Source organism: Impatiens glandulifera, chromosome 1, assembly GCF_907164915.1.
Source record: "Impatiens glandulifera chromosome 1, dImpGla2.1, whole genome shotgun sequence".
Taxonomy (NCBI): Eukaryota; Viridiplantae; Streptophyta; class Magnoliopsida; order Ericales; family Balsaminaceae; genus Impatiens; species Impatiens glandulifera.
This window is the reverse complement of record NC_061862.1, coordinates 133,203,499-133,226,666: the sequence shown is the minus strand read 5'-3', so window position 1 is coordinate 133,226,666 and position 23,168 is coordinate 133,203,499. Positions and strand designations below refer to the sequence as shown.

Below are 23,168 nucleotides of genomic sequence, written 5' to 3'. Positions count from 1 at the left end.
AACCACCCGCTTTAAAAACAATGATTTAAAACTCTTACTCAATGTAATTATAGATTAACACTCAACTCTAATTTTTTTTTCTTCGTTTGAGAATCCAACACTTATAACATCTGAAATGCCGCGACTTTGTTGGACTTAATGCATTATTATGTTCACGTAGCTACTTATAATTGAAAGAATCCATCGTTCTTAACCTTGTTATATTAATCTTGTTAGAAATTTGTTCTACTAGAAAGTCTATGATTAAAAATATTTTTTTGTTAGAATTATCCTAATTAGATCATATATAATGTGTGAGAAATTAAAATCTGAATCCGGCGAAAATATACCTTAATTCATCTTCTGAATCTCTATTTCTTTATAATGGAAATGATCTTTAATCTCCTCTTTACTTGGACTTAAAACATTCTTTATATTGAATGGTTCTTCTAATTTGATGACGTGCGTCAATGAATTTCTCTCTCTATTGATAAGGACGCAAAAGAGAATTGTGCGTACTTCAAATGAGGACCATTACCATTACATATAACCAACATTAAGTTAGTATTATAGTTATGTCATTAATAATTTAGCCCCTTCATAAAAATTAGAAATACCACTTAGGTATCCTCACTTTATATTCATGACAAATACACTCATAAGTCATAACACTTAATTTCACATTAGATCACATTATTTTGGCTTATATTAAATATGAAATTTGCACAATTATTTATTATACTAATGACCCTACTAAATTTCAATAATCTCACATTGGGTCACATATTACAAAAATAAATGTATCAACCATAATGCGCCTGAAGTTTTATGTCATCTCAATCATATGTTGTACAAAATAATTGTATCAATTAAACATATGAATATAGGAAGAGTTCTTCGTTGTATTTAAGCACAACTATACCCAACAATGATCACATAAATCAATACGATTAATTGACAAATCATATCATGAATGTGAGGAATGAAAACTTCCATGCAATGTGTTCTTTTCATGTCAATTTTCAACTGGTCCCTACTTGACTTTAGTGAGATCATACTTTAAACATAATTATACATAGGTAATGAATTGAATAATCTTTAATTTCTGATCAGAATAAAAAACCTTATAAATATCTATAAAAATAACTAAACTGAAAGACAATCAAACCTACAAACTCCCACTAAAGTTAGAGATTATCGATCTCTACGACACTCATACGAGCAATATTCTTATGAAAGACACTAGCGATAAACCCCATTATCAAGAGCTTCCATAACCATAGAGTTTGTACATAAATATTTTATAGAAATTTATCCACTTTGTATCATTTTTTGATAACAAGAATTTGATATCAATATTACTTAATTTGATGCTAGTAACATGTCACAAATTATGCTACCATAGTGAAGGAAGATGTAAGTATTTGTTTGACACTTCTTTAAAAAAAGACTAAACCAACTAGTGAAAAATGTAGCCCGAAGTGGATTTCATATTGGTTTGGTATCCCGTAAGATCGGAGTCTGAATACTCAATGATCTCAAGCCTATACGGACTTCCTATATGTAAGCATTTAATTCTTAGTTCTTTTTAAATATCTCATAACTATTTGTCTACTAATGTCAAGCAAAATTTGTGGAAACAAAATGTTGCCCACATATAAAACCATAAATATGTGTTTACTCCCCACTGAATTTGTGATACCAAATCATTGATTAAATTTACCTCAAAACAAAAGAGATAATTATTTTGTAAAATTTTATGACACTAATGACGAGACCACTTCTTTAAGTCCATAGATGAATTTCTTTAATTTGCAAACCATATTTAATTTGGTTTCTCGGCACAAATTTTTGGTTGCACTAAATTGTTTTTCGATGTCTCCATTGAGAAACCTCCTTAACATCTATTTTGGGTGAAGCTCCATATCAAAATATGCAATGAGTGCCATAAATTGTCCTTAAAGAGTCATTCGACTTAAACTGAATTGTCGCAAAGACACTTATTTTGAAGTTGTTGAGTTTTAGTTAATGAATTTGATCAACACTTTTTGTTACTCTTAATTTTTTGAACTTTATCATCAAAAGAAAATAAAATCCTATCAATGAAAAACATTTGAGATATAAATAAATCTTCCTCAATAGGAAATTATTGATTCAAATCATTTTCAAAGACATATCATTTTCTCCCCTCAAACTCAATATCCTTAAAAAAATATTGCAGTCTCGTCTAAAAATAAACTATTTTAACTTGACATCCATAAAACTATAGCCTTAATTATTTAGATTATTCAATAAAGTAGGTTACTCAAATTTTAAACTTAACTAACAACTAAATTCAAATAATGATTTTAATCTCATCTCAAAATACTTAATGCAACATTAATATCAAGTCTTTGGATAATAATATTAATTGTTAATAGCATTTTGATGTAATAATCAAACATTAATAATAAGACATGTCAAATAATCAATCTATCTTTATCATATTTATCATCACAAGTATTTATGCAATTCTGTCAATTAATTTATCAGCCTTTGAACCAAATAATATAATCACATGAATTACACAATACTACCATTCAAAATTTTTTTGAATTAATTTCAATAAACATTGTCACTTTGGTGATTATTTGTATCAATCAATAAATCCAATGAACAATATTATCCATTAATTTGAATTTAAATATCATATTATTGTATATAACCAAAATAAATAATATATAATTTATTTACCAAAGAAACATGGCAGAAACTCTCGGAGAAATGCACGGGCGGCATGATCGGCACAGCGACACAATAGGCACGGGAAGAAAGATACGATCAGCACGGGCGGCAGCACGATATTGTCCAACGCCGTAAGTCATCAAATCGCCGTCAAAATACACCATTAATTAAAATAAGCGCGATCGGCACAAGCGGCACGGCACGGACACGATCGACACGGGAGGCACAATAGGCACAAGAGGCACGACACGGGCGACATAATATTGTCTTATGTCGTTCAATAAGTATTCTTTAGTCTAGGGTTTCTTGTGGCATTTATAAGCGCCACTGAAATTTTTCTCTCGATTACAGTTATTGTGATCATCTCTTAGGGTGTGTTTTGATAACCCTGGACTTGGCATTGGAATTGGAATTGGAGGGTCCAATTCCACTTCTTATGTTTTGTTAGACACTTTAATATTAGAATTGGAATTGGAATTAGAATTCCAATGGAATTGAATATGGTGTAATTTGATAGTTCTCAATTCCTATCTGTTTTAGGTCGGAATTGTAATTCCAAATTAACACGTTTTTCATGTTTTTGACATGTTTAACACGTTTTTCACACATTAAACACGTTTTACACGTTTTTTACACGTTAATATATTTTCATATTTTGACACGTTTAACACGTTTTTGGCACGTTTAACACTTTTTTGACACGTTTTTTGGCACGTTTAACACGTTTTTGACCACATTTAACACGTTTTTCACGTCCTTGACACGTCTAACACGTTTTGACACGTTTACATGATTTTCACGTTTTTAACACGTTTTGGTCACGTTTAACACGTTTTGAAACATTTAACACGTTCACGTCCTTGACATTTTTAACACGTTTTTGACACATTTAACACGTTTTTCATGTCTTTGACACATTTAACACGTTTTGACATGTTTAACATGATTTTCACGTTTTTAACACGTTTTTAACACGTTTTTAACACGTTTTTTGACACGTTTAACACGTTTTTTTATATTTTGACACATTTTGCACGTTTTGGCACGTTTTAACAAGTTTTTCACATATTTAACACATTTTTGATGCGTTTAACACGTTTTCACGTTTTTGACATATTTAACACGTTTTTTTTATGTTTTTGACATGTTTAACACGTTTTCACGTTTTTGACACATTTAACACGTTTTTTTACGTTTTTGACACGTTTACCACATTTTTGACACGTTTTTCACGTTTTGGCACGTTTAACAAGTTTTTTCACATATTTAACATGTTTTTGACACGTTTAACACGTTTTCATCTTTTTGATACATTTAACACATTTTTTTTACGTTTTTCTTTGCCACGTTTACCACATTTTTGACACGTTTAACACGTTTTGGCACGTTTAATAAGTTTTTCACATGCTAACACGTTTTTGACACGTTTAACACGTTTTCACGTTTTTGGACACATTTTAACACAATTTTTACGTTTTTGACACGTTTAACATGTTTTCACGTTTTAACACATTAACACTTTTTTTTACGTTTTTGACACGTTTACCAACATTTTTTGGACACGTTTAACACATTTTTCACATTTTGGCCATATTTAACAAGTTTTTCACATGTTTGGAACGTTTAACACGTTTTTGACACGTTTTCATGTTTTTAACACGTTTAAAACGTTTTTAACACGTTTAACACGTTGTTGATACGTTTCACATGTTTTTTTACGTTTTTGACACGTTTGACACATTTTTAACACATTTAACACGTTTAACACGTTTTAACACGTTTAACACGTTTTTCACGTTTTGGCACGTTTAACAAGTTTTCACTTATTTGACACATTTAACACATTTTTGATACGTTTAACACGTTTAACATTTTTGATAGGTTTAACACGTTTTAAACCTATCAAAACGTGTGAAAAACATGTTAAACATATTAAAAATGTTAAAAACATGTTAAATGTGCCAAAAATGTGAAAAACGTGTGAAAAAACGTGAAAACGTGTGAAAACGTGAAAAACGTGTAAAAATATATGAAAGATGTGTGAAAAACGTGAAAGCGTGTTAAAACGTGTGAAAAATGTATAAAAAAAACGTGAAAACGTTTGAAAACGTGTTAAAACGTGTAAAAAACGTGAAAATGTTTGAAAACGTAAAAAACGTGTTAAAACGTGTGAAAAAGTGTAAAACGTGAAAAATGTTGTTTAAACACGTGTAAAAAATGTGAAAAACGTGTGAAAAAAACCTCTAAAAACATGTGAAAAACGTGAAAAGTGTGTGAAAAAACGTGAAAAACGTGTAAAAAAAATGTGAAAAACGTGGTGAACAACGTGTAAAATACGTGTGAAAACGTGAAAAACGTGAAAACGTGTTAAAACGTGTGAAAACGTGAAAAACGTGAAAAAACCTGTGAAAAAGTGGATAAGTGTGAAAAACGTGTTAAAACGTGTGAAAACGTGTGAAAATTGTGAAAAACGTGTTAAAACGTGTGTGAAAACGTGGAGGAAAAACGTGTGAAAATGTGAAAAATGTCAAAAACGTATTAAACGTGTCAAAACGTGAAAAGATATTTTAAAAGTTAACATTTTGAAACCGATTATTTTATTTTACAAACATTGGAATTAGAATTGAATTACAATTCTATCATTTTCCCAAACATAGGAATTGAATTGAATTACAATTCTATCATTTTTTCCAAACATAGGAATTGAATTGTAATTCAATGCCAATTCTCATGGAATTGGAATTAGAATTTCAATGCCAATTCCAATTCCCCCTCATCAAACACACCCTTAGGATTTCTTGAATTACTTTGTTTCTGTCATTATGGGGAAAGGGAATAACAAAAGTAATAAATCTAAAGAAGTTAGGAATTTTGTGCTGGAAGGAATTAAGGAAGCAGAAGTCAAATAAATTGAAACAAATGCTGAAGAAGTTATCAAAGAACAACAAGATGCCAACACAAGTAAGCATCTGCTCCAACTACTATTGGAAAATTATGTTGAAAATAATACAGGAAACAAGGGGATAATGAAGGAGCTTGGAAAATACATTATAATGAAAGAGCTAATTTGTTTGAGCTCAAGAATCAAATTACAAAGCTCCTTATGCATGCCAAAAGGAGAGAAATTGTCATCAATAGGGATATGAAATTACAATTCAACTCAACATCCACTATCTTCAATATTGGAATTTGTTGAAAAAATAAGAATATGAAGAAATTGTTCAATGGTCAGTTGCTACAATGAAGGAGCTGATGAAGGCTCCCAAATCTAAGTCATATACTATCAGGAGCAACTCGAAATGGAAAACTAATGAAGTCTGAAAGAGCAATAATGCAAAAAAGTCAAAAGATCATGCCTATAAAGGGAAAATCTACTTGGGCAATACACAGACAAAAGTGGAGTACTGAATTCTCCATTTGAATTTAAATTTCTTACCGAAGTAGAAGAAAACTGTATAAAGGAATGGGAAAATGTAGTTGTGGGAAACTACATAGGGGAAAAAACAGAGTATCCTTCCCAAATACTAAGATGCATTGTTGAAGTAATGGGAAGGAAAAGGGTTGGAGAAGATTTCAGCAAATGTCCATGATTTATTCCTTAAATTTAAGAATGAATCTAATATGGAGGAAATTCTAGAAATGGGAATACATATATAGGATCCAAACTATATGAAGTTGGAAAAATGGTCCGAAGACTTGAACCTATTGAGTAAGCTAAAGAAACTGCACATATATGGTTCAAGCTCTGGAATATACATGCACATATGTATAATTCTGAAACCCTTAGTCATTTTGCAAGTTTATTGGGTAGACCATTATACATGGACTCAATTACTGAAGGAGGAGATCACCTATCATTTTCTAGAATTAGCATGAGGTGCATTCTAGAAGCACACTGCCAGAAAAGTATGAGAGTAGTAGACAGAAAAGGAAAACCTACTATCATGGAAATCACTTATGAGTGGATGGTCAGACATATGCTCTTTATACAATACCTTCCAACATGCAAGCCAAAAATGTGATTTGGCTAAGAAGAAGATCAGAAAATTCATAAAAGTCAGAAAGTAAAGATACAGAAAAACGAAATAGATGTGTCTATTTTCAAAGAGCAAAATGTGGTTAAAGAACATGAAATAGAAGTTACAGAAAATTATGTACAAGAAGAAAATAATATAAAGGAGGTGGAACCTCAACCTAATCATGTTAAAGAGATAGTTGAGGATTCTCAATCAAATCAAGTTGAAGTGGTTGCTGATGAAAACAGAGAGGAAGATACTCAGGCTAATCAAGATGAAGAAGAGAATTCTAAGGTTTATACAGAGGAAGCCAAAGTTGTTGAGGATTCCAAAGTTGAAGCCGAAAGAAATAAAGACAATGATATTGAAATTCAAGTTGAGAACAACAAGGTGAAGATCCTGAAAATTCTGAACAATAATTCTTTCTATCAAATCAGATTGGGTTCATATAAAGAAAGAAATCAAAATGAGAATATACAGTATTCATCAACCTTTTCAGTTCATCCCTCTTTCATTACAAGAGGAAGTGGAAAGGGAAGAGGAAGGACAGGGGGAAGAGGAAGACAACTTATTGAAACATCAGGTTGATATGGAAATAAAAATCATGATTGGGATAATTAGGATTTGATACATTTTGTAATCTTTGTTCGTAATCTCCATTTCTTGTATGTTTGATTGCTATTAATCAGATTATTTAGGGTCGTTTATTTATCATCTTTTAATCATATCTAATATTTGTCTAGCTTTGATTCTTGACCCTCCTACTTTTGTGATTTTAATGAAATGGTTTTAACCGTTCCTCCCCCTCCCCCCCCCAAAAAAAAGATCAATTATAATGATTTCTTTAATGGAGAAATGAAAAACAATTTAGATAGGATAATTTATTTATTTTTTTAATTAAGGAGAACTAACATGCCATAGTCCCCGTTTCAATTTAAAGCACTTTCAGATTGAATCGAACCTGTGACTTTTTTATCTCTTAAATCGATAATTTTCATTCTTTTACAACTAAAAAATAATTGATCGAAAAAATATCACCGACACAATTGGATAGTATGAACAAAAAATGACCCAAAACAAATTAATGTTTTTAAGATTATATATTTGAGACAACAAATCTAATTGAAGTAAACATGATGCAACACATAATAAAATACAACACAAACTTAAATACTAATAATAATAAACGAGACAATCTTCGCTCCTTGAAAAAAAAATTATCATAAAAGTAGACCCGAAGAAAATAATTTTTCATTATAGAGAAAGAAAATAGAAAATATAATAGGATCTATTCCCTTTTCAAATGTAATAATTTTAATTGTATAGACATTTTTTGAAAAATTAATTATCATCAAACATATTTATTTTTTTATTAATTTATCTTAATAAAATATTGAATAATAATTAGTATAGACACATTAAAGGACATTAAGAAAATTTTCGTGCGATTCACATTGATAAAAATATAAAGAAAATAAATTTAATTTTTTTAATAATATTATTCAATGTTTAAAATTCTTAATAAATCACGAATAATATAGTAAAATAAAAAAAAATAAAACACTCTCATTTCACATTTTATTCACTTCGGTAAAAACAACTCATCTTCTCATATATCTCATCACATATTTTTCTAATGAACCTCTAATCTCGTGAACTTACACTTTCACTTTGGTCTATCAAATATCAGATTCATATTTTTTAATATTTAGCATCGTGACCTCACACTTTGTTCAATCAAATATTTGATTTATAATTTTTAACCACTTTCAATTGTTACTAGTCTATTATCCCTCGACAAACCACATCCCAATTACACTTGGTTAAAGGGTTGTACTTGTTTTGTTAGGTTGCAAATTTGAAACATACATAACCGTTTTAAGTTTATGGGTGGGTCAACCCATAATCTAACCCAAGTATCAATTTACTCTCACATATATATCCAAATTAACCATAGCTCTCGACCCGGTAATTCGAATACTTTGAAAATTAAGCATCATTATATATATATATAACTATATATTAGTTAGTTAAAAAGTTGAACTTATATTGTTAAAAATGTCCCGCATTTATCAAATTTGGTGTTGAATTTAAAATATAAAGTCTTGTTAGCCTAGTTTGTTAAAGAGTTGTACTTGTTTTGTTAGGTTGTAAGTTCAAAATAAACCTATAACATTATTAATTTTATTTTTAATCGTTTTAAGTTTATGAGTAGGTCAACCCATAATCCGACCCAAGTATCTATTTACTCTCACATATATATTCAAATTAATCACAGATCTCGACACGACAATCCTAACCCTTTAAAAATTAAGCATCATTATTTATATATATATATATACTGTTTAATTGATTTGTTCAATATATTCTACGTCCTCACCCATTTGTTATGACTCAACGAGTTCTAATTTAGAGATGTTAGCATTAAAATTACTATAGCATTAATTGATATATAATTAGAAAATAAAATAAAATAATTTTCTTTTAAATACTCAATTTATATATTTTAAAAAAAATAAAATAATTAATATAAAAAATATTAATATTAAACTCATTTTTAAATAATATCCAGATAATAGTTCACACAAAAAATTATTCAATCGCACACTAAGCATGTTTAAAAAAAACTCAGCTAATATAAGCATCTGTTATGCTCTTATTCTTTCTTTCTTTCTTTTTTTTGAAACCTCAAATTAGAAAGAATAATATTTTAAACTATTAAAATATACACATGCGTTATTAATACGTCATTGACTTGACTATAAAAAGTAAACTATACAAAAACAAATTAAAATAGAAAATCAATGTATTGCATAGAATCGTTTATAAATCTGGATCAACAACCCATACATGTGTTTATGTCCTTGTGATTAAAGATGATAATTTCAACACTTAATAGACAATCAATATGAATATATTAATACATAAATTTGACATATCCCACAAATTTTATAAATAAATATGATATTTAAATCAAGTTCAAACAAAGAAAATATAATGATTAAATCAAATTCAAATTCAAGTGTGGATCAAATTCAGAATACTTTAAAGGGCTTGTTTGATGTAGGGATTTTTTTTATCATAAAATTTAACAATCATTTCATACATCATTTATCTATTAAAATATTAAAATTTTAAAATATTAAAATTATTCTTTATTTAATTATATAAAATTAATTTATATGTCATTGTAGAAAGAGAAAGTAAAAGATATTATTTACTTTAAACCATAAAAATGAGTTTTTAAAAAATTTAATAAAATATAATTTTTTAAGAAAAAAAAAGAAAAATCCAATAATTAAAGATCAAAGTTATAAGTAGAGATGACAACGGATACCCTATCCGTTGGATTGTGAGGTCACCTATCTCCGAACCTAGTTTTAATTTTACTTTTCGAACTTGACGGGTATCTCTATTTGTGTCTCCATCCCCAATTCGTCGGATACCCGATCCCTAACAGGTACCCCATTACTCGATTAAATATTTATAAGATTTGAGATGTTGAAAAATAAGAAATATAACTTTAATATTAATAATATAAAAAAATAGAAACATTACTTACACATACTTTGTAGTGGTCGAAGAATATAACATCATTGTTATTATAATTAAAGAAGAAACTAGAAAAAAAAATAATGTTGAAGAAACTAGAAAAAAAAAATATTGAAGAAATTAGAGAGAATAATGTTAAAATCAAAAAGGATGATTTCAAGGTGAAGAATGTAAGATAATATTTTGTAGAGAGAATATATTAAAGATTAAGAATAAGGAGAGATAAATAAGATTTTGTTATTTAAGATGAGAATATTAATGAGTAATAAACATTTTGCTCGATATAAATATATATGTGAGTATAATAAATGATATATATTTTTTATAATAATTATAATGATTAAGAATTTAAAAAGTCACTTTTAAAAAACTATTTAATATATATATATATATATATATATATATATATATTAATATAAATATAGTTGGGTATAAGTTTTGAGTTTGAATTTGACACACTCCCGATCTCGATCTCAAACCCGATCGGTTGACTTTCTATATTTTTCATTCCCGAATCCAAGCCTGGTTTCAAATATCTAATTCCGACAATCGGGTACTCATAGATATACGGCATTGATTGAATACTCATTACTATCCATAACTATAAGGCATTGATTGAATTATTTAAATAACTGAATCTAAAAAACACAATTCACTTTTATTCATCAAATTCACTTATTATATCACACAATTCATTAATTAAAATATTAAAATATAATTTATTTTAAAAAAATTTAATACCCTTTAAATATTTTTTTTACTTCTAAATAACTAAATTAAAAAAACTTCAATCCATCGTAGCAAGACCTAATCATTTTTTTTAAATGGTCAATTAATAAAAATATCGTTTAAGTACAACGATAAAAACATAACATGAAAAAAAAAATTATTCGAATGGAATACATTAAAATAATTAATTGACTCAAAGATCTTCAAGAAAAACTATAAGATCTTCACACAAATTCACATGCTTTCCAGATCTAATCTCCGACATCGTTATAATAATGACATTAATCAACATGAAATACATGAGTATTCCATACGATAATTGTTCAATCTGTACAACATATGAGGAAATCATTAATCACTTATTTGTGGAGTGCTCGTTTGTATCTAAGCTCTAGTGCAAATTTACAAAGAATATGAATATTTCAAACTTCCTAGGTACATGGAATGAAATTAGAGAGTTGGTAATGAGGAAGGCTAAAGACGACAGCTTCTACACAAATGTGTTCAAATGCTTTTTTGGAGCCTGATCTACAATATATGGAAGGAGCAAAATACAAGAATTCATAGTACAAATCAACGATTAATATGTCTGGAAAGACATAGTCACAAATGGAAATACTAAGTCAAAGATAAAGAGAATCTGAAACTAAGTCAAAGATGGAATAATATCCCTTTCAAAATTGTTATAAGGAAAAGTAAATCCAAAATTCGGTAGAATTTGTTTGTGTGTGTTTTTTATTTTTGTAATTTAGTTTCGTACTTGAAACTCTTTGTTGTTATCAATAAAGATAAGATTTGTCTAGCTTTGTTTCTTGATATTAATTCTCTACTTTTGATTTTTGAATGAAATGGTACTAAGTCGTTTTCCAAAAAAAAAAATGGCATTGTGAATAATTCTTAACGACCTATTTTCGTTGTTAAAAATTTTCCGATTTTTTTCAACCAGATAGTCCACCAGAAAATTATAGGTATAGACTCATCTTTTAAGTCTCACATTTTTAGTCGCCCAATCCATGTCTCCCAATAGCCACTAACGATTTTCGACATAACCCATTGTATTCCAGTCAAATTCCACAGAAGACTCCATATATTTACAACAACATGACAATATAAAAGTAGATGAGAAATTGTATCAACCTCTTTGTAACACATACGACAACGACTCACAATAATCATGCATTTTTCTATACATCTATCGTTAGTGAGAATTTCGCCGTAAATAACACTCCAAACAAAAAAGGAGATCTTGAAAAACATCTTAAACTCTCATAAATTTTCCCAATAAAGATTAATCGGGCTAACTTTATTGAACAAAGTGTAACAATGTCTCACATGAAAGTTATTCAGATCACGTCACCGCATAAATTCTCGAGAAGACAGTATAACCCTTTATTTTTAACGATGAACAAAAATCTAGCATTAGACATATTTTTCTCATTCTTCTATATCTAATAAGGTTAGCAAAACCATTAAACCGAATGTCAAACATAACTATATGATCTAATCTCTTTAAGATTTTTTTAATTTAATTTGTTTAACACAATTCATAACTTTCATTTATATATATCCTATCATGTATTTAATATGTTCTCTCTCATCCATTTAAATGCTCGAATGATCATTAAACTTTAACAAACTAGTTTTTTTTAAATTATGTTAAACAATTTTTTTACCCAAAACTCATATAAAACCATAAAATACCCAAAATCAAACAAGCTCTTAGTAATCATTTAAAAATAATATGCTTCTCACGACCAATCCAAACAGACACCAAGCATTATTATTATTATTAATAAGGGAATTTTCTGATTGAGAATTATTTATTGCTGAGTCAAACAAATTTGTCTGTCTACTTTGCCGTTGAAAACCCGAAACCTCTCTCTCTTTCCATCTTCGTTTACTTTTCAAGTTCCATTTTTTGTTTCATTTATTCGTCGTCACCCTTAGAATAACTGGCCGACCGACGACCGACTGACTAAACGAGGAGGAATCTAGAATTACGCGTCTCCCATTTGTTCTAATCTAATTGGAATTTCAACTTATTCACTGACCCAGAAGTTAAAGACCGTGAATTTGACTTGGGTTGGAATCAGATTTCTCTTAGCGGTGTTCTGATTTTTTATGCAATGTTGTTAGATCTCAGTCGAGAAAGAAGATTTGCGTTATTGGGTTTGTTAATGCTTGTATTGCAAGTGATTATAGGCCGTTTCAGCTTTGTTTCGGCTAATTTGGTTCTTAAAGTTCAGCATAGATTTTCAGGAAAAGGGAAGTCTTTGGGTGATTATTGGGCTCATGATGTTCGCCGTCATGGAAGGATTCTCGCTGTTGATATTCCTTTAGGTGGCGATGGAAATCCTACAGATACTGCGTTAGTTTCTCTACTTTTCAGCTGAATATCTGCTTTATGCTTTTTAATCTTTCCTATTTGATTTAATTCAATAAATAATTACCTTCTTCATTGTTAAGATTTACATGTCCTTTTTTATCAACTTATTTGAGATTTCCAATTCTAAATTAAATTCCATTCCTGTGGTTTGTTATAGTTTGGGCATGTTGTGGCAGCATTAACTGCTACTTATTCCTTGTCATCAGTTAACTGTAGAGTTAGTATGATTTTCTGGTTGTAAAAGATGTTCATAATTATTATTATTCCATCTCACTTTGTAAATGTAATTGGAACTTTAGATCTAATCATGTTGAATTGGGGCACTATGGCTTTTCATCTTACTTTTCTTTTTTGTCTTAATTTTGATTTGTATTATCCAACTTTTTCGATAACAATGGTTTCCATTTTGGTCGGATTTCTCATCTGGGTGTGCAATCACCTTTGGAAATGGGGTGTATCTAATTTAGTCTAGTTTAACTAAACAACCCATTAGGGTAGCTAAAGTGACAAAGGTCGCCTAAGAAACTAAAGGTTTCAGGGTCGAGTCCAACTAAGAACCCTCTGATTTAAAAGGGAGTCATGTTAGCCATCCTTTAATTCATTGGTGGTTTCTTCTTACCTAGATTTGGATCCAGATTCAGATACAAAAGTGTTTCCAATTGGTTGTTTCTTCTTATCTAAATTTGGATCCAGATTCAAATACAAAAGTGTTTTCCAAATTATGAAACTTACAAATGAATTTTTTATCATTAGAAAATCTCTTCAAGACGATTTTTTGAGCCCTCGATGAGCCCAATCAGACACCTCCTACATCCTGAAGAATAATTATATTGCCGAAGCTATTTTCAGGTGTATATGGATTTGGGCTGGACTAAATTAGATACACTTATTTCAATCTATTTAAAAATAAAAAATGAAGAAAAGGTAAGTGCAAAAGCCTCTTAACAAACCTATAGTGAATACTTAGTTGAACCAAAAACAACTGGATGTTTCCTTTCATAATTCTGAAACATTCTTCACTACTACCTCCTTATTTGGGGTGTATCAGCCTCTTATTCTTGAACATTCTTTTCTTCTTTTCTTTGCAAACTGTACATATATGATCATAATTGGAAGTAACCTTTCATTCTTTATTTCCTTTGTTTATAGGCAAGAACCTAACTATTCTATCTAGAACTTTCCCATTGTTTTTGACAACCCTTTAGATGGTAAACTGTACTCAATATATCCATAATTAACATTAAAATACAGTATGATATGGTTTGTGTATTCTCCTTGAATTGCATAGTATACAATTGCGAGCTAAAGCGAGATTTCCTTTGAAGCACATCCTAATTAAGTTAGATTAGCATATTTGCAACTCAACCAAATAAAGAAAGAAATTCTCCATGGGATCTGACTGTTCCATACCTCCTTCCATGACATTTCTGGTGAGGCAACCTTTCTTTTTATGTACGATTCTTTCCACTTGAGCCAACTTTTCATGATATTGTATTAGTTGCATGTCCTTGATGAGTGAGTACGATCAGACTTTTAATCTAACAAGCACATAACAATGAAACTCAATTTAACAATACAATAAATCCCTGCCTAAAATCTAGCAAGAAGAAAACTATCATCCAGGCTCCACATGTGTGTTCAATTGTGAAGCAGGTGTCGGCAACAAAGGTATAGGGCCATGACTCCATGAGAGCTTGTCTATCTCCCAAAATCACCTCATTTGGAAACACTTCTTAAATATATTTTTGTATCCAGATACATAAACATTATTAAGATTCACAATCTATTTATGACTAAGTTTAGTTTCTAAAAGTTTATGTATAAATAAAAAGTGTTTACAACCTGACTATCCACTTATACACGATGATGGTGTGAGTTTCATAAGGGCATACCAATTCATCTGCAAAAGATTGTCCTAAAAGAAGATCTCAGGTAGATAATCTTTACACCACCAACATCCTGTGTATACCAACCACAATATACCGATCTGCAATTTTAATGATGAAATAATTCATAAGAAAGCTCATGTTACACACGTAGGACATGGACGGTCCATATTGATCTTCTAGAAAGACCAGCTCTTAGAAGTTAGAAGAAATATTAAATAAGTCCTTCAACTTTTATAACATGTTTATATTGAGTTAGATGTTAGATCTCCTAAATAATCTAACTCCTCAAACTGATAGTAAGACCGTATTATGGATATCGAATTATGTATCCAACCATTGTAATTGGGAAAAGGCTCCGTTAGGTCTTTATTTGTTTTATGATTATGTCAGGTGTAGTTTTATTTGAGGCAATATATGTTATCTTGCTAATCATTTAAGGGGAAGATTTTTGAGTTTCTAGTGTTTATTTGGTTAATTGTTTTAGGCTATACTACACTAAAATTGGCCTTGGGACTCCTCCTACTGACTATTACGTGCAAGTAGACACTGGAAGTGACATTCTTTGGGTGAATTGCATTGGCTGTGACAAATGTCCGAGGAAAAGCGACCTTGGTGTATGCACTGTTCTTCTTTTTACTACTTATTATTATTTACTTTTTGGATATTTATCTCTTATGGTCGTTACACATCAGATAGAGCTTAGACTATACGATCCACAAGCTTCATCAACTGGAAAGGAGGTTACTTGTGACCAAGATTTCTGCAGTACTGCAAATGATGATCAGACTAGTTGTAAGGCTGGTACCATTTGTCCTTATAGTGTTAGTTATGGTGACGGGAGTTCAACTTCTGGATACTATGTTAGAGATAATGTACAATTGGATCGAGCCTCTGGAGACCTTAGCACCACTCCTATGAGTGGCACCATTGCGTTTGGGTGAGTATTTACGGTGATGTTTTTACCACATTGACAAAAAGCCCAAAATAATCTATTTGGCTGAAAATGTGTGATCTAAAACAAATCTGTAGACTGTAGCACAATCTAATTTTTTTTATAACTTTTCACACAATTTACACTAAAAAGTACAATTACACTTTTCACACTAAATGTTCAATCATGTTCACTTAGACAATTTTTAAAAGTGTTTTTTTTTTTTAAATTTTGTGACAAAATATAAATTTTCAAACATAACTAAAATAGTATGTTCAACTGTGTCCAAGATAGGTGTGGAAATAGGCAATCTGGGCAGCTTGGTTCATCTTCTGAAGCACTAGATGGGATCATTGGTTTCGGACAAGCAAATTCTTCTATGCTATCCCAGCTGGCATCAACTGGGAAGGTGAAAAAGAGTTTTGCACATTGTTTGGATGGTAATAACGGAGGTGGAATATTTGCTATTGGAGAAGTTGTGCAACCAAAGTTGAACACAGTTCCATTGATCCCAAATCAGTATGTGTTCTTAAATTAATTTCAAGGCTGTAGAATTAATTCATTGCTATATCTTGTGGCTCGTTTGATGTGGGTTATTTTGATTAAATCCAAATAATATGATGTCCCATCAACCCCATCTGTTCTTTCATCAAATCATCAATTAAAATACCAAGATACTCTTATTTTTATTCTTTATAAGATTTTGAATATATTAAATATTAAGGGTATTTTCGTTTGACCTAAAAATCTGATTATTTTCAAACAATCCCACATCAAATATGCATCTTAAATTTATCTTACATTCCTAATTGCACGCTTCTATTGTAGTCTCTTAGTTGTCCTTTGTAGTGTTAAGACTTCTTTTTTTCTATATTATCAGGTTTTTTATAGCACGTGGCTATTCATAGAGAAAAGTCAAATTAATGTTTGTATGACATGTCATAGACTTTCATCATGCTCATAATTGCAAAATACGTTTGCTGTATCTCAACCAACATGAAAAGGTTAACTGGTTTAATTTTGTCATTTCTATATACTATGTAAGGAGTTGATCTATTCTATATACCCTTTGTAGTGTTAAGACTTCTTTTTTCCTATACTATCGAGTTTTTTATAGCACGTGGCTATTTATAGAGAAAAGTCAAGTTAATGTTTGTATGACATGTCATAGACTTTCATCATACTCATAATTGCAAAGTACGTTTGCTGTATCTCAACCAACATGCAAAGGTTAACTGGTTTAATTTTGTCATTTCTATATACTATGTAAGGAGTGGATCTATTCTGGTTGGATTCCTTGCAGAGTTAGGAATACCCTATTTTGGTTTTAGAAACTGATGGTTAAAAGTATTCCCTGTGCATGACAATTCTTGAAATATACTTCATATTTAATCTTGTATTTTGTCTAAGGTATTTTCTTGGTAATACCAGGCCACATTACAATGTTAATTTGAAGTCAATTGAAGTGGGCGACTCTGTTCTTTCACTCCCTTCAAGTTTCGGTAGTAATTCAGAGAGAGGGGCGATAATTGACAGTGGTACAACACTTGCATATCTTCCCGATTCAGTCTATAATCCATTAATGGATAAGGTATCTAAACATTCATAAGCTCATTTTTTTACGTGTACGTAGAAGACTTGACATATTTATTCTTCTGTGATTAGATAACGTCTTCACAACCTGATCTGAAATTGCGTACAATTGAGCAGCAGTTCACTTGCTTTAAATTTAGTGAAGAGTAAGTCAGTCCCCTCACAAAAGTCCTCTATATTGGTCTAATTCAAAAGATGCATTGTTCTTATGACATGTATGCTTAATGAATTTTATTCCTAAACACAATGCCATTCTACAAAAAAAAAGTTAAAATCTTGCTCAAGATTTGTAAAAATATAAAATAATGTCTGAGCCCGGGTTCGAACCGGGGACCTTTAGTGTGTGAGACTAACGTGATAACCAACTACACCACCCAGACATTACCCCTTAAACTTTAAAGACAAGTCTACTTTCATAGTATGCTGATATAGGCTAATGATTTTACAAGTTGAAAGGTGTATATCAAAACGATCAACATAGATAAAAGTTTAGGGCAATGTTTATACTTCTTCTCATATATTTATATATCAAAATGCCCTTGGAAAATAAGCATAGCTTTAATATCCTTTACTAAAAAATGCATTTTGTTTGAGATGATAATATTTTGATCTGACAATACTATTTTTATTTTTATTTGATCTCTGTTGTGCTGCAGTGTTGACTCTGGATTTCCAGCGGTCAAATTCAATTTTGAAAATTCACTTTCAATGACTATTTACCCTCGTGAATACCTGTTCAAAATTCGTGTGAGTACAAATTTGATGTGAATATTTCTCTACTTGCTTATCTTCTTTGGTTCCATTAAGTTCAATAGTGTCTATGCTCTTATATAATCTCCATTATCCAATTGAATTAAATAACTATACTGACTTAAAGTTCTTTGAATACTATGATATGTTTCTCTTCTTTTCGGAGCAGACAAGGTTTTGAATCTTATGGAGGAGGGTATTCTTTTTATATTGTTGAACTAATTGTCTAGCAATAGAAATGAAGAATGGTCAAGGAGTAGGTACTATTTATACGTTTTTTTGTTAGAATAATAAATTTAACGATTTTAAATTATTTTTATTAAATCTTTTACAATGACAATAATATTCTAAACACTCTTAGTTAAAATGAATTTTAGTATAGATAAATAAATACTACACCCCACCTTGATCCACCCCATTGTTATCCCTATCAAGGAGAAATAAATAAATAAATATGAAAATCTCTATTCTTTTAAACTTAAAATTTCATTAGTTTTGCATATTTAAAGACTAGTAATGTTTCAAGGATAATATTAACCTGAAAATAAAACATAATATCCATAAGTTTGTGCCTCTATCCTGTCTTTGACCTAATTTCCTTCTTGAATACATGGCTAGATCTTGATGTCCAAATAGGCAAATTCCACAAAACATATCCTGTGATCTCTTTTGAAACATCAGTATTGGCTAAGAAATTCTACAGCTTATCTTTGGCTTTCTGTATAGTCAAATAGGTTACAATAGTAACTTTCATTTTAGTTGCTATACTTAGCCTGTTGGGTATCTCTTCTTCTTTTTCCTTGTCTTTTGTAAGTGTTACTGGATTTTCATTTATTAAAATGAAAATTTTTAGTTGGATGCATACAATATTACTATCATGAAATTGATTTGTCTTTTTTTTTAATTCTTAAACCAACTATGTAGGATGATGTTTGGTGCTTTGGATGGATGAGTAGTGGCACACAGACAAGAGATGGGAAAGACTTGATACTCTTGGGAGGTGTGCATAGAAATCTACATTCTACTTTAAACTCGTTTAGATTTGTCAGAGGAATGATATACTATAATTTATGATCACAAGGTCATGATTTGATATATTATTTTGCAATTGTGTTCATGCTTTATGTGACAATGCAGATATGGTTCTGTCAAATAAGCTTGTCTTGTATGATCTTGAGAATCAGGCACTCGGATGGACTGAGTATAATTGTAAGTATCGTGAATCTCCCTCGTAAGATTTTTTTTCTGTACATCAGTTTAGTGAATCTCTATGTGGATCCCCTGACCAGAACTGACAATTTATATGAGAAACACTTAAATCTTTACTCGTGTCAAATTGTCAATTGGATTTGTGATAGCTACTTTGAAAAAATTAGAATTAGTTGTAGCTGTGGAGTAAAGCTCATTTGTTACCTATCAACATAGAGGTCTAGGATTTGAAGATGAAATGTAGATGAGAAGAGAACTTGAATCTTTAAAAGAGATAACTCAGATTCAATACTCCAAATAATACATACTCTACTATTTATAAACTACTTTTCTATTTTTTTTTTAAATGTCAACTTTGTATTAATATGAGCGCGAAGAACTTGTAAAAACAAAAAGGACAAAAGACATAACAAATACTACTGTTAACTTTAATACAACTTGATAGGAATGTTGAGCATAAGAAGTGCTCCTTTTATACAAATACTAATTACCATACTGCCCTTATACTCAATGATGGATTTATGTAGGGGCTGGACTGAGCTTAATTCCAGCCCAAAAAATGTATTACCTACTTTATTTTTGTGTATCTCAATCTTTTTTTTAATAATAAAAGTCATGTATCAAGTGTTTAGTGGTTAATAAGATGAATTACATGTATTTTGCACTAGGTTCAATTCTCTCCAAATGCATTTTAATTTTGTTTTACACAAGTTCAAGCCCCTCCTTTTTTTTACATTAAGTTCAAGCCCCTTTACTATAACTTATGGCTTCGGCAATGCTTATACTACCACTAATATTATTTGGATCCCTTTTTTGTTGTATCTTGATGTTACGAAAAATCATCAAAGTTGAAGTTGTAAGAGAGATTTTTTATTCATTTGGTAAAAGATGTAGTTGGGTGGGATCACATTTCATTTGACAATCGATTCATTTGTTGGTTGTGAATATCCCAATTTATGCGAGACAAATAATTTTCAGATTGATAAACAATTGTATTTGGATTTTATGTTAGATAGTTATCTACAAAGTATTCTGGATCATATGATTTTTGGATTGCAGATCATTCCAAAATGACCTGCAACAAAACCAATGACCCGAATTCTAGGATTTTATATTTAACCCTATCAACACAACCTTCTTTCTAGGAAACACTTGTGGGTGGTTATTAAAGAAAATCCATAGATAGCTACTAGTTAGCTAAGTTTGATGAAAAGTTTCATAATAAATCATGGATGCTTATACTTTATGTAATATTGTGTGTTTTCCTTGCATGTATTAACGGTTCAGTTTCTCAGGTTCTTCGAGCATTAAGGTTAAGGATGAGGCAACAGGTGCTGTTTATGAAGTTGGCTACCATCGACTTTCTTTGGCATATATTTCAGCTCCCGGATGGCTAATAACGTTGTGGACATTGTCATTTTCTCTCATCTACATTGGTTTCACGAAATGATACAAACAACAACATAATCGATTTATACCACAGTTATGTCAAAAGATGAGATATGATTCATTGATGATCTATCATTTATTTATTTTGTTATGTATGTATTGTCATTGAATAACCCACACAATTTTAATGTACTAAGTTTTAAATGTATAAATATATGTGTTATCTTATTAGATTGTGTTTGAAAATACTATCTTTATCACTTATTTAAAGTATTAAGTGCTTATTTAATTTAAGTACAAATTTATTTATTGTAAGGGATGTCTAGAAGACCGAATTAAGTAACCCTAATTAGCTGAAAATTGATTATAACGTATAGTTTGAATTATCTAATAAATTTTTTAAGTGTATTTTTTATTATTATAAAAATATTTTTACAAAGATAAAAATTCATTACAAAGCAACCGATTTAAATAATTTTGAGAATGGTAAGCTACATTCAAGTGTTTAATGGTATGCTACACTAGTTTGACGACGGTATAGTAAACTATTAATATCTTGAATGATTGGATAATACAACCACTTTATTACCTATTTCAAAAATCACATTTTGTCATTTTCAATAATACAACCACTTTATTACCTATTTCAAAAATCACATTTTGTCATTTGTTATTGACGACAAAGCATTTTGCATATCGAATGACCACCCTTGCCTCCGCTGTCACAGGATAGAGGCTTCTAAAATTGTGTGCGAGGACGCGAATTGGTCTTCCCAAGTGATTCCAAACCATGATTTCAACGGAGCCTTTAGTGTTAATTTTTGTCCATCTTAGTTATAGAGAAATCCAACCTTCTCTAATGTTCTATTAGGTGTTCTATATCTAAGATAGAAATAGAAAACTAAAAATTACAACAAATTTGATCTACATCAGATTATACTTAAAAAAAAATTTAGCCAAAATGAACAGTAGTGTTCTATACATAGAACACCACTTTTCATGTTCTATACTCAAAATTGGCGGCAACATTATTCTCTTTCATCTTTTTTTTCTCAAAACTAGCGGGAACATTATTCTCTCTAATCTTTTTTTGAAATTTGAATCTCAATTTTTTTTATAGAACATGCCAATGAAATATAGGCGTTAAATTTGAATTTGAAATTGAAATATAGGCGTTAAATTTGAATTTGAAATATAGGCGTTAGAATATAGCTGTATGAATTTTAAAAAGTAGTTACAAGTTGTTTTTTAATTTTGCAAAAAATAAATATTTTAATGTTATAGGTATATAGATAGAAATGCTGCTGAGTATTTTGAATTGAGATAGTGTAAAATAGATATATGTATTTTTTAATATTATTTTAGGTATAAAATTTAACACTTTTGGTGCAAGTGCCCTAACTCCCTAGTTGTTCTTTATTAAAGGAGAATCAAAATTCATACAATTGAAAAAATCTCAAACCTCCTTAAGGGCTCACATTATAAATAGAAAGAAGACATTATTTTAATCAAATAATGAATAATTTATATTTTTTCACAAATTCCAAAGTCCAAAGTAGCAAAAATACTATTAAAACTTTCATTTGAGATTTTAGATTGATTATTAAACGTTTCAAAAGACCACGTATCAAATCTCTTAATAGACATCTCATAACAAAACTATGTACTATGATTTTCTTGACATAATAGTCACATATCAAATCTCTTAATTGACATCTCAAAAATATCACTACCAAACAAGAAAATCATATCACCCTTTGATTTTTTAATAGTGATCATATGATTTCTTGACATAATAGTACTGACAATTAATTAACAAGTACATCCTTTTTAACTTGGCTAAAGACATTATTTTTTTTATTCAGCTAATTTTGACATTATCCTATCTTTTAAGTAGCATAATATTTTTTTTTTTAGAATCTCCCTAATTTAAGGAATACCCAAATATTTACCTAGTTTTGAGTCAATTTTAATATTTAATATATCACTCAATATCTACCCAAAGTTGTCATGGAGAAATC

General features: G+C 29.8%; 1 protein-coding gene and 1 non-coding gene across 2 annotated transcripts; one reads left to right on the top strand and one right to left on the bottom strand.

The window, feature by feature from the left end:
- Positions 1 to 12,844: 12,844 nt before the first annotated feature.
- LOC124919816 (aspartic proteinase 36-like) lies at positions 12,845 to 21,383 on the top strand. Its single transcript, XM_047460157.1, has 10 exons — positions 12,845 to 13,368; positions 15,760 to 15,889; positions 15,968 to 16,212; positions 16,501 to 16,725; positions 17,638 to 17,797; positions 17,872 to 17,945; positions 18,456 to 18,546; positions 19,474 to 19,549; positions 19,687 to 19,758; positions 21,054 to 21,383. The coding sequence occupies exons 1-10, from the start codon at positions 13,127 to 13,129 to the stop codon at positions 21,206 to 21,208; spliced, it is 1,470 nt and encodes a 489-aa protein (XP_047316113.1). The 5' UTR covers positions 12,845 to 13,126; the 3' UTR covers positions 21,209 to 21,383.
- On the bottom strand, positions 18,106 to 18,179 carry TRNAV-CAC. The gene has a single exon. It is a non-coding gene; the product is annotated as a tRNA-Val (tRNA).
- Positions 21,384 to 23,168: the final 1,785 nt, after the last annotated feature.

What these genes read in the sequence shown, in the direction of transcription:
- LOC124919816 (XM_047460157.1), top strand. Translation starts at nt 13,127, where the DNA reads ATGTTGTTAGATCTCAGTCGAGAAAGAAGATTTGCGTTATTGGGTTTG. An exon ending in ATAATCCATTAATGGATAAG is followed by an intron (nt 17,798 to 17,871) that starts GTATCTAAACAT and finishes TTCTGTGATTAG; the next exon opens with ATAACGTCTTCACAACCTGA. An exon ending in AATACCTGTTCAAAATTCGT is followed by an intron (nt 18,547 to 19,473) that starts GTGAGTACAAAT and finishes CCAACTATGTAG; the next exon opens with GATGATGTTTGGTGCTTTGG.